Source organism: Palaemon carinicauda, chromosome 22 (assembly GCF_036898095.1).
Source record: "Palaemon carinicauda isolate YSFRI2023 chromosome 22, ASM3689809v2, whole genome shotgun sequence".
In the NCBI taxonomy this organism is placed as follows: Eukaryota; Metazoa; Arthropoda; class Malacostraca; order Decapoda; family Palaemonidae; genus Palaemon; species Palaemon carinicauda.
In genome coordinates, this window is record NC_090746.1 from 79,592,711 (window position 1) to 79,615,074 (window position 22,364).

Below are 22,364 nucleotides of genomic sequence, written 5' to 3' on the forward strand. Positions count from 1 at the left end.
AAGGTTACACCTTATATATACACAACATATACAAGATTTTAACGAAGGAATTGCACAAAAATCGTCTCAAAACATGGCTTAAAATATGTTGAGAAATAAAAAACAAATGGTTCAATCAATCTCTCACAGACATGAATCAATACAATACATCATACAACAATGTAAAAATGACGACACAACAAATGTAATTTAAGTTTTTTTATGAAAATTTTCAACTTTTTGTACAAATTTTTTTTAATCTTAACGATACCAGAAAAGATAACAATCAAGGCAGATACTAACATACTTGGAGGTCACCTAATAACTTATATAATGAAATAACTTGATCGATAACCGACTCAAAATGACGTATGATATTGGCTGAAAATAACCATTTTCTATATATATCTATTGTACAGTGTAGTCAATTTCACCACCGCAGAGATGTATTGCACTTAAACAGAAATCATCATACCCTTAGAACACGATGAGAAAAGTAAGCGCCAAAATATACGCTGAACAGAAAGGAAACTTAAATGATGACTGCTTTTGTCCAATTACAAAAAAGAAGTTTTCGAGCATGGGTGAACGGACAAAGGCTAATTGCTTCTACATGCAGTTTAATGCCCTGACCTTAACATAGTAATTTTAATTTCATAGAAAGTAACCTCAACTTCAGTAACACACGGATAATAAACAAGCTAGACAAACGGAGAATTCGATGATCGACGATTTTGTTGGGTTACACATCGGTAACAACTTGAACTGAGTAACTGGGACCGGTAGTGACTGGCCTGCCCTCTAGGGGGATATGGGGCAAACACTCATATAACACTTCTTGTTGATAGCTCTCTCAATGAGGGATCTAACCTTTGCAGTGGCTTTCCTCAAACAGGTCAACGAGAGGGTAATAATTCAATGAAGATTTAGCTCAAACACAGAAATTGTATAATTTACACATAAATGAGACGGCAAGATTCAATTCACGGACAATTGGATGCCGTAGGATTTTTGTAAATAATTTGCAATGATATATGTAAGCAAGGTTGCATATACATTTATTACCTGAAGTCAGTTACTTTTATATGCATTTGTGTTCAGCTGACTATAATTTAATGTAATACAGTATTAATCTCTACAGTATAAATTATAAACGCACTTTTAAAATAACCAACACATTTTCATAAAACTATAATTTTTGTGGTTTTTTACATATACAATAACATGTAACGATAAAAAATTGATTCAATTCTTTTGGTACAAAGCTTTTTCATGTAGGATCTGAAAATTGCTCTGCATGAATAGACATTTCTGGGAGGGAAAACTATTATAAAAATTTTCCATACATCTCTTGGCTCAAGATTACTCATAATAAAATAGTACCATTGAAAAGATATTAACCTACTTCAATATTTGATTTATCGAAAACATAACAACTGACGTCACAGTTATACTAACACGCCAAACGGTGTTTCCTTTTCAGTAGCTTACTTCATCCAGTTGTTATATCGCTCCACAATTAAAATTCCTCATTATTCTTTCAATTTGAGGATACAGAAAAAGGAACTTACATGAAGATTCAACAAATAATCGATATATATATATATATATATATATATATATATATATATATATATATATATATATATATATATATATATATATATATAAGACAAGATAGACATATAGAACAACCAATCTCCAAATAAATTTAAATATCTAGAATAATTTAATACAAAAACTCATAAAGACTGATGGACAAATGGACCGAAGACATCAATAGTAAATTTTCTGTTTTTTCCGGACATTGCAGCTCTTGCAGCTGAGGTCAAGTGAGGTCACCGTAGTTGAACAAGTCTTAGGGATCCAGGTCACGGTTAACCTAGAGGAGAGGTCAGGAGTACCGGTAGCCAGAGGAGAAAGAGATAAGTGATAATCGGTCGCCCCTAGAACAGCGGTGACACATTATTTAGGCCTTGTAATTTGCATAGCGGCGGCAGCCCTCCCACAATCGCGTTTTCTCTCTCTCTTTCTTTCTCTGTCGCTCTCCCCTCGCGATAAGAGGAGGGGGGCTTCACTGGAGGATACACTTCCCTGCAAAAACACAAGAATTGGTCAGACACAGGTTGAAAATCAGGGGGTGGGGCGAGGAGGTGCGTATAGATATATCTTGAGGGTTATGTGTACTTGAGTCTGTGAGCGTGCCTGTGATTAATTACTCTTTTGTTCTTTCCTTTGCTTTGGTTACTTTGGTTGACTCTTCACTAGATGGTGGCACTCAAATCTGTTCTAATGGTAGTTTGGTGATACTGTCATGGCAAAGACAACTCGTAAGTTTTTGAAACTACAGTACTACCTAGTTTTCGTTAGTCATTAATTTCTTAGGAATGTAAACCATAATAATTAGGATAAAAGATGAAAAAATGCTAATTAGGTATAAAAAAGTGTTTTGTTTAAGAGGGGAAATGGCAAAATTCAAATCTAACGTACAAAGAACAATAACACCCAAACTGATCTACAGAGTAAGAATATGAATAACAGGTGACGATAATATCAAAAAGTGCTGAAGATAACAAAGAAAATAAAAAATGTTAACATATTTTTATTATAAATATATATCTTGAATGGAGTTATTAATAATAATTAGCATTATCCTCTACATAAACTGTACAACAAACGTCTCCATAACTAAAATAATCCTTTAGGATAAATATTTAAAAGGAAATCTTGGATGCACTCTTTACTATCTTTTTAATCGATAAATTTCTAGGTACATTTTAATCAGCAGTGATTATAAATTTTTGAGATGGAGTAAATTTTTATTATAATAAAAACTTAGAAAAATACATGTAAAGCATAGATTGATAGGCATGTGATGCGCGTACGAACGACAGAACAACGAACACACCAATTTGCACATCTGTCAGTTTAACAGTGAAGAAATCAAGGATCAGTTAGTGGATGGTGTTACACTGAGAAGAGGGCCGGGGGGTGGGTGGGGGTGGAGTTTGCAAGGAGACATGGGTTTTTATAACCAACTAACATTCAGGCCAATACAATGATAGGGGGTGTACACAAGATACGACATTCCCAATATTCACGTCAGTTTGTGTGGCGAATCACAGTCTAGGTCAATATTCCTTTAGTCAAGGGGATAAATATATATCCCCCACATAACATCCACCAGTGACTTCGCCCTCAACATAGGCCTCAATTAGTTGTGAATATGAGGAATATCAGAAATTTCCGTCTGCGTAAGTCCAGCATCCCTGTAGGTTACATGACATTGACACGCTATGCACATCCTGAGCAAGTCTTTTAACCAACAAATTTACTGGAAGTAAGCATGACGGATACTTGACACATTGAGCAAAACTGAGCAGTTGAGGCGTTTAAAGAAGTTAGCACAGAGACGGCACGGATAGAGAAAGAGAGCCTGGCCACATTAACAACTAGCAGTCTTATTAGAGTTTCGGGCTCAAGAGGGTGTTTCTTTCTCTCTTTTGGTTAAGATATTCAGCGACAATATTCGTCTTTGAAGCTGAAAATGAATATTTTGAAATAGGAAGGAATTAATCTAGGTTTTAATTACAATCTGTATAGATTTTCTTAATATAATCAGCCTGTTTAAATACTTTTCCTTAATGGACCAAGAGACCTCCAGACACATGTAAAAACAATGGGAAAGGTAAAGTTTTCGGCTCTGTAATTATGAAAGAACTATCTTGCAGAAGACGACCGTCCACCTTGCTAAATCTTACCAGGCGTATGTCTATACTTATTGTAGCAGCTGAATAGGGCAAAATATTAAATGCACACACAAACAATCACGGATCAAACAGTTTTATGTTATATCTAAATCTAAATTAAGTCATATAAATGATAAAGATAATAGAAACCGAAAACTTATGATTTTTATGTTTGCAAATTTTATCTAGAAATAGAAACATGAACTATATCATAATTTCTAGGAATCATGGCACTGTGGCAAAAATTCAGTACTTTTCATGAGTATCCACTACCGGTTATTATAATCTGAAACCAAAAATTAAAGATTATCGTATATGAAAATTTCTTGAATACTAGTAATGAACAACACGTTTAGAATCCGTGTAAGACAAGGACAGTATTGCAAACTTTAGTTTAAGCAAAAGAGAAAAATAATATCTTGCTAAATTTATTATACATATAAGTACAGTAGTACCTCGGTTTACGGGTAAGTTAGAATACGAGCAAATCAGGATACGAGCATACAAATTTGAATTGGGCTACAGGTATTTCGTAGGTGTGCAATCAAATATTTCCCACGCTATGGGTATTTTTAGTGGATGAATAACTACTTACGAGATTAGTGAAATCAGTCACGCAGTGCTCTTATGCCATCCTTGCAGTGTTTACACCGTGTTCACGTTATTTTTACCACATTTCAAACCATTTGAAGAAAAGGCAAAAGATATCGTCTCTTGACAGGTTCCTTGTCAAATTGAAGGTAAGTGTGTAAAATTGGCGACCCAGTGTCCATAAAACGTAAATTAAGTGATTCACTTATTGATAGTGAACGTCGTCTAAGAGAGAAAGCTCCTTATGTTTTATCTGAACTGCTCATGGAGGGAGATTTTCCTCTCTCGTCTCCCTCATGACAACCCCGACTTAGCGCAAAGGTAAAGTGGGAGTTAATTTGTCAATTATTTCTATTTCTCATTGTGAACTATTAATTTTTACTCCCTTTTGATGTTAAAGGTTATATATCGTTCAATAATTACCGTTTCAAAACCTTTAGAATCGAGTGTATTTGTGTATTCATGGACTTGAGGAACCCATTGAGTGAATTTCCTTTATATCTATGGGAAAAATTGTTTTAGAATGTGAGCAGTTTAGGTTGAGACTTGCTCCCAGACCGATATTAAACGTGTAAAGCAAGGTACTACTGTATATGATATTAAATAAAGTTCCTCAATACTGTGACAATTGCTTTATATGAATAAAAAAACTATGAATTGTTGAAAATGAGTAAAATGCTCGCAAGTATACTTTTACAATACATTTTTTGTTTTTTTAGAAAATCAGACAACCTCAAAAGGAACAAATACCCAAGTATGTCTTTTGCACTTTTTCTTGCAAAACAAAATATCCTCTCAATACAACTAGCATACAGTTCATCCAATTTTTCATGGCATGACGAATCTGTCGTTTTCGCAGGTACGGCAGTCTTCTAATGGCATTACAAAAGGTAAACGAGTAGCCCCTTCAGGGAATAAGAATATGTGGTCTTCCTACTCGGTTGGAATACAGAGCGACTTCCAGTGTAGACATGACTCCGTCTTCTTTGAATTGTGGATCAAAAAATAAATTTCCCTACACATGCCCTAGTAAAAACAACAATAGATACTTACCAACAATGATGTAAACCATCGCTTATGGGATATTATCAGTGTTTACTCATTGTCATGGTTTGGTCTCTTGGCTATGCTAAAATTTTTATGGTAAAACTAAAACAGGAGGCTACTAGAACTACTAAGTAAAATTTTGTTTTAAAATGGAATGGTGGAATGTAAAAACATGGGTAACATTACTTTTTATAACATTAAAATTAACATTAGTCTCGTTATCAATGCAAATGTTACCCTATTAAAGCTGTAGCTGAAAGTCCAGCTTCAAAAAAAGTAAACCTCTGACTATTCTAGAATATCCTGAAGATAATTAAACATCTGTGCCCAATGAAGTTTGAGACAGAAATATCAGTAGCACAAAAATTAAGGAAAGAGACATGGAAATTACATCTACACACTTAAAAACACAAAAATATAAAACAAAAAACAACGAAACGGTCTTCCAAAAATACACGCAGAGTATGGACACTTAAAAAACCTCAGCGGATATAAAGGAAAGTGCTACACGCGCTGAATAGAGAAATTTCACATGGAGACTACAACAGAGGCTGTGAGTGAGGAACGAGTGAGGAACGTTGAGTAATATAGGACTGTCAGCGTAAAAAGGTTCTTTGGATTTACTCAGTCTCTCCAGGAAAGTACATTAACAAAATTAACTATAACTTACAAGTTTTGGGCTTAATGGAACTCTGGATTTTATTTAAGGGGACGTTTCGATCAAAGGTCAAATCTTTTAATGCAGGGTAGTTGTTTGTCCTCAACAAAAAATTCAAAGGCTCCCTGTCTACCTAGAAACTACAGATTTGTGTGCGAGGATTGTTGTTAAAATAAAAATCTGACATAAAATGACAATAGACAATTTTTAGGCTAACTAACTGACGAGTATTTTTAGTCAGATAGCAAAAGCTAGTGACGTTTACCTCTTTACTATGAGGTTAAGCCATCACAAAATGTATAAAAATTTCAAGATTGTTTGACCTCTCAAGCAACAAAATCTTAACAAAAGCTTTAAAGGTAAAATTTGAGATTGGTGAGCACCTATTTATGATTTATTTTCTCATACGTAAGTGAAATTGAATTATAATTTTGAAGAACACCTAAACGATGAAACCCCAAAATAGCTGTTTTATATCAACCATTTTTACTTAAGTTAAAATTAATTTAAAATTGCATGGAACATTCTGATTTCTACATAAAATATTCAGCCACCAAAAGCAGTAACGAACTTAGAAAATAACCTTTTCTGTTGGGCGCACTAAAACACCACACATACACACAGACATACACATAAAACTCTAGCCTCACAAGTGATAAGAGACAAGCTCCATTTTGACAGTGAAGCTGACTGGATTTGGGATAAGTTGAATTACTCTCATTGAACTTCTGTTGACCTAATCAGTGAATTAGATAACTGATAAATAGACGAGTTTAGTGGGTGGCAGTACTGGACAGGTTGAAGGACTGTATAAAGGCTGGTAACCTTAACCCAAAAGCCTGGCTGCAAACCGGAAGGATAACCTAATCTGAAGCAACCTCTAGTGAGGGAAATATCAAATCAAAGGCTAACAATGACTAATTTTTAATATCCTGACTAAGTTATCATTGTGTAACGTTACGTGAACAAAACTATAACCATGTTCAGCCCTAAATCATCACATATCACTCAAGCCTTTTAGTACTTGCTCTTGCTTTAACGTTGTCTCTTGAATTTTCCAATGACCCTATATATAGCACATGATCTCTACTTCACACTCTTGTACAATGAAAAAATGGTAAATATGATGACGGTGCTATAAACTTGAATTTTTTAGCAGTCAGTAGCAGTGGCTGGTGTTAATAGGAAATGGGAATATTTTCATTTTGTTGGACTTTGCTATACTCCTATTCTACTTTTATCGTTTAATGTGTGAATATCTTGCAGAAGAACCCCTTTATTTCTTATCTATGTTCCCTTTTGAAAGGTCGATTGTGTTTGGCTTTTATCATCGGATTTTTCATGCCTGGAATTTATACTTCCCTCTTTGAAAGCCTGGTACTTACTTAGGCTTTCAGTTAGTTTTGTAAGCTTCAGTTTTTTCTTTCTTAAATGGTCACTTCATGCCATAGAAATTATGCCAGGTTTCCTTAATAGACCTTCCGCTACCAATTTCTTTCAGCGACCCCTGCCCTTGGAATTTATCTTTTGGTTGTACAAAAGAATTGGCCTTCATGGTATTTCACACCTTATATCATTAGAAATTAACATGAAGATGGTACCATTTTGGTTCTACAAGTTACCATATGCTCCATTCCATATGCATGTGCCTAATATTTGCTCATCTGTTTTTGGTTATCTTTTAATTTTATATGACAGTATATAATTTTTTGTTATTCAGGATTTTTGTTGTATATAAGTTTTTGCATACCTGTGAATAATTCTAGAGAACATTTATTGCGGTCATTCAATTGGCAATAATTTGTATCTAAAGCTTCAATACCACAGTAGAAACGGGAAAGTTTAATTTAAATCTAATCCTCGAGAAGCTATCTTGCTGTTGAATCATAATAATGGATTTTTGGCGGAATAAAAACCCCAAACCCTCTTTCAACACTGGAATTTTAGTCAGAAACGACAAATGATATGATACTGTGTCTCTTGTACTGAGTTAAAGCATTTCTCGTCAGTTCAGCCTTCTATTGTCCATGGTTGCTTGAGCTTTCTTTATCATAAACATCCTGTAGTCCTTAAGATTATAATAATTTGTACCCCAGCTTATAGTAAGTTCTTTGTTGTTGTATTTCCTTTAGATTTTTTTCCAATGGAAAAAGTAGGCTGGTATCGGGAAATCTCTCAATCTTAAAATTTAAGATTCTTCTAAATAGGTTCATCAAAATACATTTCTTTTTAATTTTGCTCAAACTAAAACCTTTTAATCAATTTTCAAAAATTCTTGTATGGTTTTACCAAAAACAAGGAATTGATTGCTCGTATTCCTGAAATCTATGTAGAAAATATTGTAGAAGGCAAAGTCTTTATTAGCCTCTTTAAACCTCAATCACATTGTTTTCAAATGCTACAAAGATTTCCCATATATTTATGCTTTGAAAGTACACAAACCACCTTTAAATACATCAACTTGCAATCAATAACAGATACTCTTTGGGTTAAGGATAAAAATGCTCAACTCTACCTTATAATAACTTTGAAGCAAGTGGCACCTCGAACCAACACGTCGAAGTCGAAAAGTACTCTGGGCATGAAATCAATCTAACGATAAGGAATATAATAAAGGCTGCATATAAACTGTCCGCAAGGTTCTGATGTATGAACTCTCTCTAATTTTCAGCTCAATACTACCCCCTCTACTTTTAGAAGTCAAGAGCTCTAACAGTGAAGCAGGTTTTTTTTTTTTTTTTTTTTTTTTTTTAAACAAAAAGGAGCGTCTCTTGGGGAATGTCTTCCGTCACACACTCCTTTACGTGGTTTTATGTAATCAATCATCTATTCGTTACCAACACAATATTAAAAAACTAAATTCTATTTATGCTAATGTAGTAGGTTCCATGAAATAATGATGCTAGGCAATGGTAATGTTATATTATTTTAGTTAATAAATATGGAGGAACACAGGGGACATAAATATTTGGCTTACGAATATCCCACAATACTTCTCGATGAGACGTCGTCCTGATAGGACATCTTATAAGAAAAAAGTAACTTATCCAGGACCGACAAAGGAACTGGGTTGGGAAAGAGTTGACTGCTTTGCGGCGCCCATCAGCTGAGCTTCGGACACCAGCCTAGGTGGTTGTCCTGTCATCCTCACCGTTATCTTGTCCGTCTTCTGTGTTCGTGCCATAGCTTCTCCTTCACATGATCTTACACCACGCTTCACTTACGGGCTGCCAACGCAAGAGCCCGTGGCCTAGAGTCTTTTTGTTTACTTCACGGGAAGTTCGACAACAACGTTCGATGACGGTCAACGATATTCCAAAATGTTTGAAGTCTTTCACACCATCTTTAAAATTCCTTTGTTACCTCCCAAAACTTATTGCTCCAATCATGCGCTATTTTCACTACACTATCACCTGCTATTCTTAAAATACATTATTCCATAACACCGGTAATCTTTTTATTCTTTCCAGTTATCTCCACATTTGCACCCTACCAATTCTTCGTCCATCTCATGCATAATGCAAACAATTCAGTTCAATAGCTTCCACCTTAACGTCCACATTTCAATTCCATAGAGGAGAGTTGGTTAATCAATTCTTTGATATATTCCAACCCTAATTCCACAGACATTTCAAATCTTTCCCTATTTGATTTCACAATCCTGCTACCTCTCTTCCTTTACCTACATGTATACATATATACAATCCATATGCATACATGCACATACATACATATATATACATACACCTATGCATATATATATATATATATATATATATATATGTATATATATATGTATATATATATATATATATATATATATATATATATATATATATATATATATATATATACTGTATATGTATGTATGTATGCATATATATATATATTTATGTGAGTGTGTAAATTGTGTGGATATATATGTATATATGTATGTGTGTACTCATATAGGAAAATATAGAAAAAAAATTGTACGCCTAAAAAACACCGATAAATATGATCTGTTAGGTACTTTATCTATGAACTAACAAAATAGATGGCCTTTTGATAAGAAAATTGACGGCAAATATTGCTTATAAAGGGACTTGTTCATTTTAAAGCTACTGATACATTTCAACTCTGAAAATTGAGTAAGTTGAACTTACAATTACCTGTAAATGGATTTAAAATCTTAAGTTATTAAGATCTTCCTATCTGTAACCTAATACGTCTTGAGTTGATATATGATGATTAAGTATTTAATTATCTATAAAAAAAGAAAAATGCTTGAGGTCCATCCAATCAATTTCAACTCAAAACTGCCTACAAGTTATTTACCAAGAAATTGAGATGTTCAATTTGGTCTGTACACCCTATGCCCTGCATTAATAGATCTTCAGGAGTTTGACTGAGTTTTTTTTTATATCAATATTTTAATTATCCATTTTATTTTAAGAATTAAAGGAAGTACTGACAGGCAGAAATCTTTGCAAAAATCAGCTTATGCAGAAGAACTATATATGTATATATATATATATATATATATATATATATATATATATATATATATATATATATATATATATATATATATATATATATATACATATACATATATGTATTGTATGTAAATTACAAACAGACGATATATTTTCTGCCAACTTACCACCGCTAAGAATGTGAAATTTTTCTAATATTTCATGAAGGGGTGGGGGGAGGGGGAGAAAAGAAACAAAATGAAAATCGGTTAGTGGTACTGACGTAGTTTACAAATCATACAATCTTGAGTAATACCTTGACTTTCTTGAATCAGAGATAAAAACTAAGTATTTGGATTTATTAAGACTTCCCTTTTTTTTTTTTTTTTTTTTATCGGAGAGGTTTCACTGGCATTAGGATCAAGGGATTCGTCTGCTGTTATAGCGTTATGGGAAGGATGTGGATGTCTAAGGGACCAAGGATAGGAATTTCTTCAAGAAACTCCTTGATTACAAGAGTCTCTTTTGAAGAGGATGGGAATCATTGGATATATACACAAACATTATATATATATATATATATATATATATATATATACATATATATATATATATATTATATATATACATATATATATATACACACACACATATATATATATATATATATATATACATACATACATATATATACAAATATATATATATATATATATATATATATATATATATATATATATATATATATATATATGTATACTTCCATATACTGTGGTTATTACATACTGTATAATCATGAGTGCATGTGTACATCCATGTACTCATACACTTACATGTATGTATTGACACATATATATATATGTATGGTATATATGCACTCACATGTTTGGGAGGGAGGGTTACAAACAAACAGAGACCTCTAATAATGAAAAGGAATTTGCTTACTCTTGTCATTACAACAAAAAAATGTGACCCATCATTGGTTTCAGTACTAGAAATTTGATGGGAAATTCTGGTCTAATTGGGGCTTGTAGGGACTCCACCTTTGACAACAGGTAACCTTTTGTAAGAAGTACCTTAATGCCTCTCTATATCTAAGATAAAAATAAATAGCAAATTTTAAATAATAAAACATATGCTAAACTACAGACCCGGTTTTCAGAAATACACATACGTTTTTAACAACAATGTACATATGATCAAGCAATACGAAGCAACTTTATCAAATTAAGATTTTAGTTTTGACTAAATTTAAAAATCTGAACACATTGAGACAGGTCCTTAAATGGCCGAAAAATATCTTTTTTAAAATAAAATATCGAATACCATAAGCGCAACATTCGTATCTATATAAAATATGTCTCCATTACAGTCACGACAAAACTATCCTTTCTTGCACACTGATAATTGACTGAAAAGTGCTAAAATGATTACGTGATGTGTATTTCATGTAATTGATCTCATACTGCGTTTTTTCAGTGTCCACAGTTATTGATAATATGGAAATATATGAAAAACTTACAAATGAAAGCAAAGCGAGTAATATCTCTCTTGGAATCACAGGATATGGGAAAAGTTTGGAAAAAGCGAGACACTCTGTACTGGACAAATGCAGGCGTTCAATAAAAAGTCATCTTAATCAAAGGAATGTTATGAAAAACAAAATTACACAAGAACCTCTCACCTCTACTTAGGTATGTCACTGCTTGTGCAATTGATATCAAGCACGACAACCCACAACAACAACAAAATATTTAAATGGACATCTAAAAAAAATCCAATGACTGACTGAAGTTGAATTCTCGATGGTGATAACTCGTCACCAAGTTGCAATTTATGACGCGGACCTTGTGAACTACAATTTTCCAAACACTCCCATGATCCGACCATAAAATGAAATCTCTATACCAGTGTCAAGACTATGGTAAATGTTTAACATCCTAATTATTAAAAAAAAAGAATTAATAAACAATTAAAGGGGTTAATGTTGCATTTTGGATATCATATTTTAAATACATTTGGTGTTAGGTAATAACGAAAAAAAGTTAATTACTGCAACACATTATCAAAGTCAGAAGCATGTGTTATTTTATGAAAATATAAAAATCTTAAAAGTTATAGACGGCGGAAATCTGAAGACAGAGATTTAGTTGTTTTGAATACACCATGTATAAGATAAACTTGCCTCACGACTTATCATTTGGTATTAATATTAAAGACAGTCTTCTTGTTTATACTCTTCACAATTATTGGAAAAATAAAACCGGAGATATTCTCTTATACTAGAAAATCAACATAAACAAAGACTTAAGCACGTTTGAGGGAATACTAATTATATTAGTTTCAAAACAAGTTAACATCTCGAATAAAATTGGAAACCGTATTTGATTTCGTTAGTTCTTTTGTTCCTATGAAAATTAAGTTTAAAAGCTATTTGAATTTTTGAGGGGGTTGCTACAGCAGACTGCGACGTAATTTGCCAAGTACAGAAAAAGGAAACAGTATAATACCACAACTAGTATGTTGATATTTAATATTTTTAACACAAACTTTCTAATGGTTCGCATTTCGTTTTCCTACTTTTACGTTTAAAGTTATGGGAGAAGAAAACTCAAGTTGGAGAAAGAAACTATAAAATATAACCTTCAAATGCTTAAGAAATTTTGTCAGAGAGAGAGAGAGAGAGAGAGAGAGAGAGAGAGAGAGAGAGAGAGAGAGAGAGAGAGAGAGAGAGAGAGAGAGAGAGAGAGAGAGAGAGAGAGAGAGAGGGTGAGGCAAGTTTTCTTTTAGTGTATTTATCGTTAATCGATTTTCATTTTTTATTAGGGCGATACCAGGTATATGATGTATTCTTTTAATGATGTTCACTATGAAATCTCAAAATACGACATTCAATTATAAAAATATTGTATAATGAATGAACGAATCTAACTTACACCTACTCAAAGTAAGTATCACAACTTTAATAATCAGTACTTCAAGGTATCGAATAAATTTCTTTATTTTTTTTTTAAGTTACGTACCTTATTTTGGTAAATACTGACAAAATCACAACAAAAATGATAATCTAAATAACTAGAAAACTTCTCTGTCGGAATCTATCCAAATAATGCTTCTTTCATCAATTGAAAATCTTCTGAGTAGCATAGAAAGCGACAATACTCTCAATAATGATTCTTAAGATAGCAATCTCTTATGACCTTGGTATTTTAAAATAGGTCTGTGGCTATATGATAGTACAGTCATGCTATTACTATTAAGTCCTGCAGTATATGGAAGCATATGGAAATTTCCTGATAGTCTTTACCAGTAATTACATTCTGCATATCTATCTATTTTGCTTATTTCCATTTAAATCATTCTCCTTTAAAATACTTTTCATTGACTCCTAGTCTCCTCAATCTTTTCCTTACCTTTTCACTCCAAGTTTATTCCTTGTTCTACACAACTCCACTTTTTAAATTCCTTCTGGATATATTTCACTTCCCACAGTCTGTATCCAGTTTTATTTCCATTTCATTTCTAAATGTCTTACTCAAAGATCTTTTAATTATCTCTCTAATACTGGAGCACATCTAGTGCCTATCAATTGGCCTTCCTATGAATCTAACTTGAATGAAATTGGTTTGAAAGGTTTCCACATCATATTGGCAAAAGGCAGAAATTCTTGATTACTAATTACGTTCTTCTTTCTCTTAATAAAATACTTCATAAAATACTCATAATAAAAAACATCATTAAAGACAAAGTTAAAATCTCAGAATTTACGAATCGATCTCAACACATTTAATTCATCACGTCATAATCTTACTCTTGACACTACACAATTTATCGGAAATAGATAACAATACATTAGATTTGCATCTTCAAAAAGGCAGCGAATAAAAAATCCAATTCAAAATCACTCTAAGTGTGTTCATTATCATTACTTATACCTGAAATATATAATTTCAAGTAATGTTAATATACCTACAGGAACGTATCAGATACGAGAATACATCACATGGTAACAACAATAATTCCTTTTAATCTAGGTACTACCTAAGAAAGCAATGGTAATTTATAGAGGAAAGGAAACATCTACAAGCCCAAATTACACTGCTGTAACTAGATACTGAAGCATTAATACCAGAATGTACATGATCAGTGTCAGTATACGGTGGGCCTACTATTATTCATAGCTTTTACACCTAGACTACCTATGGACGCAAGAATAGCAATAATTAATACCAAACGCTCTTTCGATAAAGTTGCTAAATGGTTACAGCAAAATAAATTGTCTCGCTTTACAAATTCACAAGTAAGGGTGAACAAACTAATGTGAACTAATTAATTATGAAATAAATCTATTTCAAGAGTGGCAATTACAGCTAATGTCAAGTTTTATTTTCTCAAGGTACCGCAATGAATTTGCATCTTCATACGATAATTTACAAGCAAGTATTATTTCGAACTTTACACCGACGGACTTACCATCTGTTGCAGTCGAGACCTTTTCTAATATAGTGAATGGAATGAAAAATAATGAAAATATCTTAAAAAAGAGTATTATTGTTAATGTTTGATATCATTTATTTGATTTTGTTTTATATATTATTAAGAAAACCTGTGAGAATATTTTAGAACTTACCTTCTATCTGCTGTTTCACCTCATTAATTTGTGTTTCTATGGTGTTTTTCAATTCTGAAACAGAACGGAAAAGTTAGTGAAAGAGTAATAGAAAATGAATAGTGGGTTCGATGGGATACTCTTTTAAAACAGTCTAAATAAACTAATAGGAAATTATGCAGCTTCCAAGGGATTACTTTTCTGAATGTTAGGACAGAATGAATGAAAATAATACTGAATTAGAGAGAAAACTTTGTAATAATATTGAAACAGAATTATAATACGAGAGACGAAGAATCAGGCTATCTTCTTTTCCACAAATTGCAACGTAATTCAAAAAGGGTACTTTATTAAATGTGTATTGCAAAAATATTCAGAAATGATTGAAATCAATAAAGAAACCATGGTAACAACTTCCCGTGAAAGTGAACTCAAAATTAATTGTCTTATTGGAAAACTGACTACAAATAAACAGGGTTTGGATTGTTACCAAATGTGAACTCATTAGCAATGGTTTAAATGAACTAGAAAGACAAACAAGAAATTTCTAAAAACTGGAGTGATTTGAGGGGACGGACACATCCCAGAAGGGGACGATGACATCTACATTTAACCAAGACATATCTAAGCAAAGCACTTTGATTCTTCCCGATAAAAGAAAAGTTACCAAACAATAAACAACGCAAATTAAGAGGTGAAATAAAAGTTGATAGGAACAACATACAGATCCGAGGACAGAGGAAAGAAGGAGCTTTTTTAACACGCATATATATTTTTCTAGCTTTCGGTGGCTCAGGCATTAAAGCAATTGGCGCATGCAAAGACCTTCAAGTGCCAAAGCGAAAAAATGTGCATTTAATATCCTTAAGGCCTAAGGACGTGAGAGGTTAGGTCGGTTTCACAGATTAGAAAAATAAGAGAATCAGAATTTAATAGTTAAGATAAAACTACACAGCATGTTTGAAAGTGTTGCAAATCTCATGGCGGATAAGGATGACAATGCTAGAGAAGGCAAGTAAGAAATGAAAAGTATTATTCCCCATTTAGAATACAAGAAAAAAAAACTTCGCATTGTAAGCAAACGTTATTAATAGATATCGAATACAATGATCACTGCTGTTTGGATTTAATTTTATAGTTTTAACGTATGAATAAGGATCAAAATTAGCAAAACTGAAATCTCATCCCGGAGGGTTCAAGTCTCAGGAAAATACCATCTGCATCTGATGAACCCAACAGGCGAAATCTTCTGAAATATAATTCATATAATATCTAGCTATGGAATTTGGGCGAACGGGATATGGAAATTTTCCTTTTAATGAAATGGTTAAAAGCGAAATGGAAAAAAAATATATATTTTTCGCATTCACACACGACCAACTTTGAACCATTTTATAGTACGACGTCCTACACAATCAAGCATGCATATATTTGAAAGCACAGGCCATAGTAACAAGAGCATGAAAAAATACCAAATTTTTCATGCACCAATATCAATATTAGCGAATAAGATTAACGCTTTTTATACTTACTTGAATTTTAATAACATAAATAAATAAACTCTTCAGCGAAAATAAGAATTTAAATTAAGAACTAAAAGTTACAAGAGAAAATAAACAAGAAAAAAAAAATTTTCCCGTCAAAACAACACATTTTAAAACATTATTAGTCATCTAAAATCGTGACATATTAACTACTTTCAACGACTAAAACTATAGCACTTAGTGTTCACACTAATAATTTTGCAGTTTCATAACTAATTCTGTTACTAATACTACTACTATTTTTTTCTTAGCAACTTGCTAAATTAAAATAACGTTTGTGCAATCTTGTGGATATCAGACGACAATTAGAAGTCCTATAGATTTCTTCCACAAAAAAACTCATGCCGATTGTTCTCAAGGTTCAAGCTTGCCTCATCCCAAATCTAATTTCTTAAGGGAACTTGTTCAAGCATTTCATTCAAATTCCTTTTACATAATAAGGTACTGTACGTATCTCGGAACAAATATAGCAAACAAAAGAAAAGAAAAATCTAGATTTCAGCAAAACCTTTTAATAACAACAATAGTAATAATAATAGTAATAATAATAACATGGAGAAAAAAAGAGGAAGATGAAGTGTAAGGAAGACTTGGCAAATATGAAAAAAGATATTTGTGTTCCAGGATTCGGTGCTTTAAAATGAGGTGTGTTGCAGGAGAGCAAATGGTCTTTGCAAGTGTTCATGGTCCAGGCTTTGAAAGGAAGGATCACGGAAGCTGACGGTGATTAGTAGGAGTCATGGAAAGGGTGGTTTTCCTGGGTGATCGAAATGAATAAATGGTGTGATAGGGGGATCGGGGGGATCATCTGATAAAGAATCTATATTATGTGGTTTTTCCTAAATTATGTGAGGAGGACTAAGATAGTATCTGGGGAGTTGAAATTGCTACTGTCCTTTATTTGTAGGCTAAGCCATGTGCGAAGGAAGATGGAATAGAAAGGAGAATTGGAGGTAAAAAAGCGTTGGCTTTTCTTTTTCAAATTGAATATCAAAATATACATTTTATAAAAGCATTTGTTTTCTCTTCATTCAAAAACTCCCAGCTCTGATTTACAACAGTCGACCAAAAACTATGTAAAATATTTACTATTTTTCTCAACAGAGATATTCTTATTTTACATACTTCACCTTGCCTCGCACAATTTGACTCTCAATTTAATAAGAAGAGAGGAACAGTGCGTGGCCACTGCTTTTGAGAAGAGAAGGAAAATAGAATGAGCAATGGCTGTCATTCAAGGCACAGAAGGGTAGGCGACGATATGGGACCTTGAAATATTAGCAGAAAAAGAAGAAAACTCCAAGAAAGGACGTTAAACGTTTGAATTAGATATTTGTTAGTTGAGAAAAGGAGAGAGCATGGAATGCACTTAGAAAAAGAAAGTAAGGTTGAAGTAGAAAAACACACAACATAAAAATGGAAGAGTTGGCCAATTATGAGCAGAAAAATTGGGTAATATTGGAGAGAGAGAGAATTCTCAGAGGTGAAGTGATTACAGAGAAAGACTAATGTGTCATTTTATACAGTAATAAATGTTAAATGTTACCAAAAGATACTGCAGTCTATTGATAATAGAATGAAAAAATATGTCAAGGTTACAGTTAACTACCAAAAATATACGGAAACTGGTGCAAGTCATAAAATTCTTCATGACCATTGTTGTTATGTTGTTTTCACAAATGTTCGTAAGAAAAGGAAAGGCATGGATAAAAAAAAATGGAGGTTCTTTATGAAGTGCATTGCAAGTGTAGTTTGTCATCATTGCTAATAAAATGTACATGAAATCATCTAAGCATATTTAAGAATGTGTCGAAGATGAAAGACGACTCAAAAATGGAAGATGGATGTCTAAGTTTCTGAGATAAGAGAAAACATTGCGAATGAGAGGTAGAATACCTAATATTTGTTGATAATTCGATGTTAATTGGCAACAGTGAAGGGAATCTATAGAGGTAGGTGATAGCTTGAGAGTAATCGCAAGGAAGGAAAGTTGAATGTACATGCTTCGCAAGAGTAAAGTGTCAAGAGTAAGTAGAAGTCTAGAAATAGGTGCGATGAATATTAGTATGGACGATGGAAAAGAGCAAATAGTTAACTCATCAAGGTATTTATGAGTAGATGCCACAGAAGATGACAGAATTAAAGAGGAGGTGCTATATACAATATATAAGGCAAGAAAGACAAGCGTTGTTCTTCAATGACCATGAATTGGAAGCCAGCGAAGAATCTATGAATAGATTGAAGTAAAATCTCTTCATCTTGGAAGAGTGATTGGTCTAACAAAAGAAGAAAGACGAATGACATACGGAGTTGAAATGACTTAATGTGGTGGACCATTGGCATAAGAGAAAAGATAAGCCACAGTGCTTTTATGTGGTTTAGCTTTATAAACAGAATGGGAGAGAGCATTACGGTCAAGGGTATATTTTACTCTGAAATTTTAGGAGTAGGGAAGTGAGATGATAACATAGGAAATGATAGGGCTTTCACAACCATGAAACCATACATAGTACATGCTGAGGTGAACGGTGCAGATAATGTATGGGAATGAGGTGAGGTTTCGACGGGCTGCTGATAACGCTTCAGTGGAGAGTTGTGACGTTATTGTGGAGACGATCATCCTTGATTCAAAGGCTGATGGACAAAGTGGTGACTACTGTCGTTTTTCCCAGTCTTGGAAAACGACATTTCAATGACGATGATGGTGATGATAATGATGATGATTATGGCAGCAATGCGTTGACTGAATTCATAACATGTGAATATTTATTTTAGTGTTTCCTTTTATGATATGATAGAGATGGTGGTAAACTGGCCTGTTTTGGTTTTTCCTTCTTTTTAATTCACACGGAAAAAGTTTAGAGTAGTTTTTCAATGAAATTTATTCATAACGTACTCCGAAACATGTCACTGAATTGAAGGGACAGTGGAAACGGAACAGGATTAGGGAGAAAAACCAAAAAATAAAGCATTTTACCATTCTTTTACAGGTTGTCCTTTGCAAGTCAATCAATACTAAATCCAATAGTAATCCGTAATAACATATATATATTTTTTTCATAGGTTTCAGAACAATCTATAGAAGTTTACGCAATGCCACAAAAATCTTTCTTTGGAGGTTATGTAATATCCATTCATCAGGTTTGTAATTTAAATGTCTCTAGGATGGAATATGAATGGCTACAGCTACAGGGAAAGAAGAAATCTTCCAATTAAGCAATATTGAATCTGGAATGCGAAAAAGACTTCTTCTTTCTCTACAAGCTTGTGTTATTTGGGGTCGCTATAATGGTTATTCAACACATTGTATTAAAAATTCTTGATGCTTCCGTTTCCTTATCAACGATGCATAAGTTAGTCCCCTACATAATTAAGATAGTACGTTTTCATCAATAAGAGAACAAATAGAATAATTCCTCTCTATGAAATTTTAAAATTTATTTTTCGAAGTTGAGACTGAAATATGTCATAGAAAAACCTTGTTATGTTGAAGCCATTTTTCAAAATCATTGTTTCTCGTAGAAAATGTGGATAATTTTATATCGTAACATTCGTTTTATATTTTTTTTCTATCTATAGCCAGTGGAAACATTATCTCGGGGGATGTATTTATAATAAAGTTGTTAAAGGCTGTCGACTCACGCAAAGTAAGATAGAACCTGGAATCCAGTTACATCTTTAATAAACATAAGTAGGATTTTATTAAAGAGCATAGTCCACCTGGATTATTTCAGGGATATAAATTTATAACTAAACTCTTTCGACATGGAATAACTTCATCCATAAACGTTGATTTTTAGATGTTAGAATTACCATTTATAGATTGAAAAAAATAACATGATATTATTATCTGTGAAGAAGATACAAAGATACGTAATTCTTAGAGACTGTTCAAAGAGGGTCAAGGAGAACTAGAAGTTGGACGGGAAACATGAGACACAAGGAAGGTCTCGATGGTTTTAGGATAAAAGGAAATCGTATATCTTGGGGATAAGAAGGCTGGATAGGCTTCTGTGATTTATGAGTCAGTCTTAAAATAATGATAATCCTTCGTTCTTATAAAAGAATTGTCCGGGAGGAGGATTCCCCATGGCAAAGGACAAGTGGGAACCATCACTTTATCATCGGTCAATGATCATAGTCCCCTCCCTTTATATCATTATTGTAATTGTTATCTACTTTTATTTTAATCTTCATTAATATTGCGTTTAATACACAGCGAAAATCATTAAACAAAATCTCTAAATGCCATATCATTGTGAAATAAGTTCAAACACCTTTGTTCTACGTTTTTTTTCCTTAATAAAACTTATTTATAATGTTCTCAGAATCGCTGCAACCGTCGGTGGTTTTTATAAAAACACATCCTTCAAAGCAATTATGGTTTACAAAGATTCTTTAAAAAAAATCAGTTACACGCGTGGAATAAAATTTGCCCCTTTCATTTGCCCTCAGTACTTGGCAACTACTCATTTCATGACATTTAACGATTATGTTTGACTTAAAGGCAATTTTGAAGTATTAAGACATCTCTACCGCACGATTTATATCCATGGAGGGAAAGCTCGGTTACAACTATTTTCATTTTGCGGGAAAAATTAGGTGATTAGTTGATATGGATTTATTTTGCACAGTATCATTAGCTATTGAAGTAAGAAAAAAAAACCCGGTGATTTCTTGATGCCTTATGGCTTCCTATTAAATCACAACATATGACTATAATCTTGTCATTTCAGTAGTTTAAGAGGACCCTCAAGTTTCATATTCAGTGCTGGAATTATTCACTTCACTAATGAAAAATGAACCAATAAGAAGTCAATAGTTTTGTTTAGAATGAAAAAGCTCATAACCACCTATCAGGTGAAATACAATACGTGACTGAGCGCTGACCCAGGAATGTACTGAAACATTATTTGTCTCGTTTGTTCCCTGGCTGGACTCCGTCCAGTGTGGAATTTCTATAAGAAAAGAAGAATTTCTGCAAGACCGGAGGAGGACCGGGTTTAGGAGACAGTGAAATCTGTTTGCTGGTGCCCCTAGACTTCTGCTTCGGCCTCTGACCCAGCCAGTTATTTTTCGCCCTCGAGTGGGTCGGGAAGCGTTCATCTCTTCATGGTCCGTCCTGTGTGTCATCGTGCTGACCCAGCATAGTTTTCCTCCTCCCTTTCGAGGGAAAATTACGATGTTATACATCTAACTGCTGCAAATGATTACTTATCTCTTCAAGACAGGCTGCCATTGCAAGAGACCGTGATACACCATAGTGTCGGGGCAACCTTATTGCATCCCCTAGTCTCCTTTAGATTCACTTTTCTATTTCAATTAAAACTCTGAGCAAAATTTTTTTCTCGAAAAGTCACAGCCTCTGGAATGATTTTGAATTCAGGTGCAAATTAATAAAAACGGGATTGGACGGATATAACAGGTGTCATTCTTTATTCGGAACACCATCACACAAATTAATCTTTAGCGAGATGATATATAACAAAGTTGATTCGTTATTGCCAAGGTCAAAAGGTTCAGCGACGGTATTTTTTTTTTCTTCTGAAAATTGACATCACTTGTTTCAAGTTAAGTCGCCTCGACACTTGCACGATTTTTGTCCCAGCAATCTGTGCGATGCATCGCGACAAATCATGGAAAGATCAGCAATTTGTGCGATGCATTACGATATATCATGGAAAGATCAGCAATTTGTGCGATGCATCGCTATATATCATGGAAAGACTT

The 22,364-nt window shown here is 33.3% G+C and overlaps 1 protein-coding gene across 4 annotated transcripts in view; it reads right to left on the reverse strand.

Moving 5' to 3' along the window:
- Nucleotides 1–1,655: 1,655 nt before the first annotated feature.
- The window catches only part of cpx (complexin), a 419,609-nt gene continuing 398,900 nt past the window's right edge, over nucleotides 1,656–22,364 (reverse strand). The window contains exons 5-7 of one of the 4 annotated variants that reach the window (XM_068346434.1): nucleotides 15,112–15,165; nucleotides 10,670–10,693; nucleotides 1,656–2,073 (exon numbers count right to left, since the gene is read on the reverse strand). In XM_068346434.1, coding sequence (XP_068202535.1) covers nucleotides 2,054–2,073; nucleotides 10,670–10,693; nucleotides 15,112–15,165 — 98 coding nt within the window. In that variant the 3' untranslated portion in view covers nucleotides 1,656–2,053. Of the gene's footprint in view, nucleotides 2,074–10,669; nucleotides 10,694–14,954; nucleotides 14,979–15,111; nucleotides 15,166–22,364 lie in introns of all 4 variants that reach the window. The other 3 variants (XM_068346433.1, XM_068346435.1, XM_068346436.1) reach the window with 3 other exon arrangements.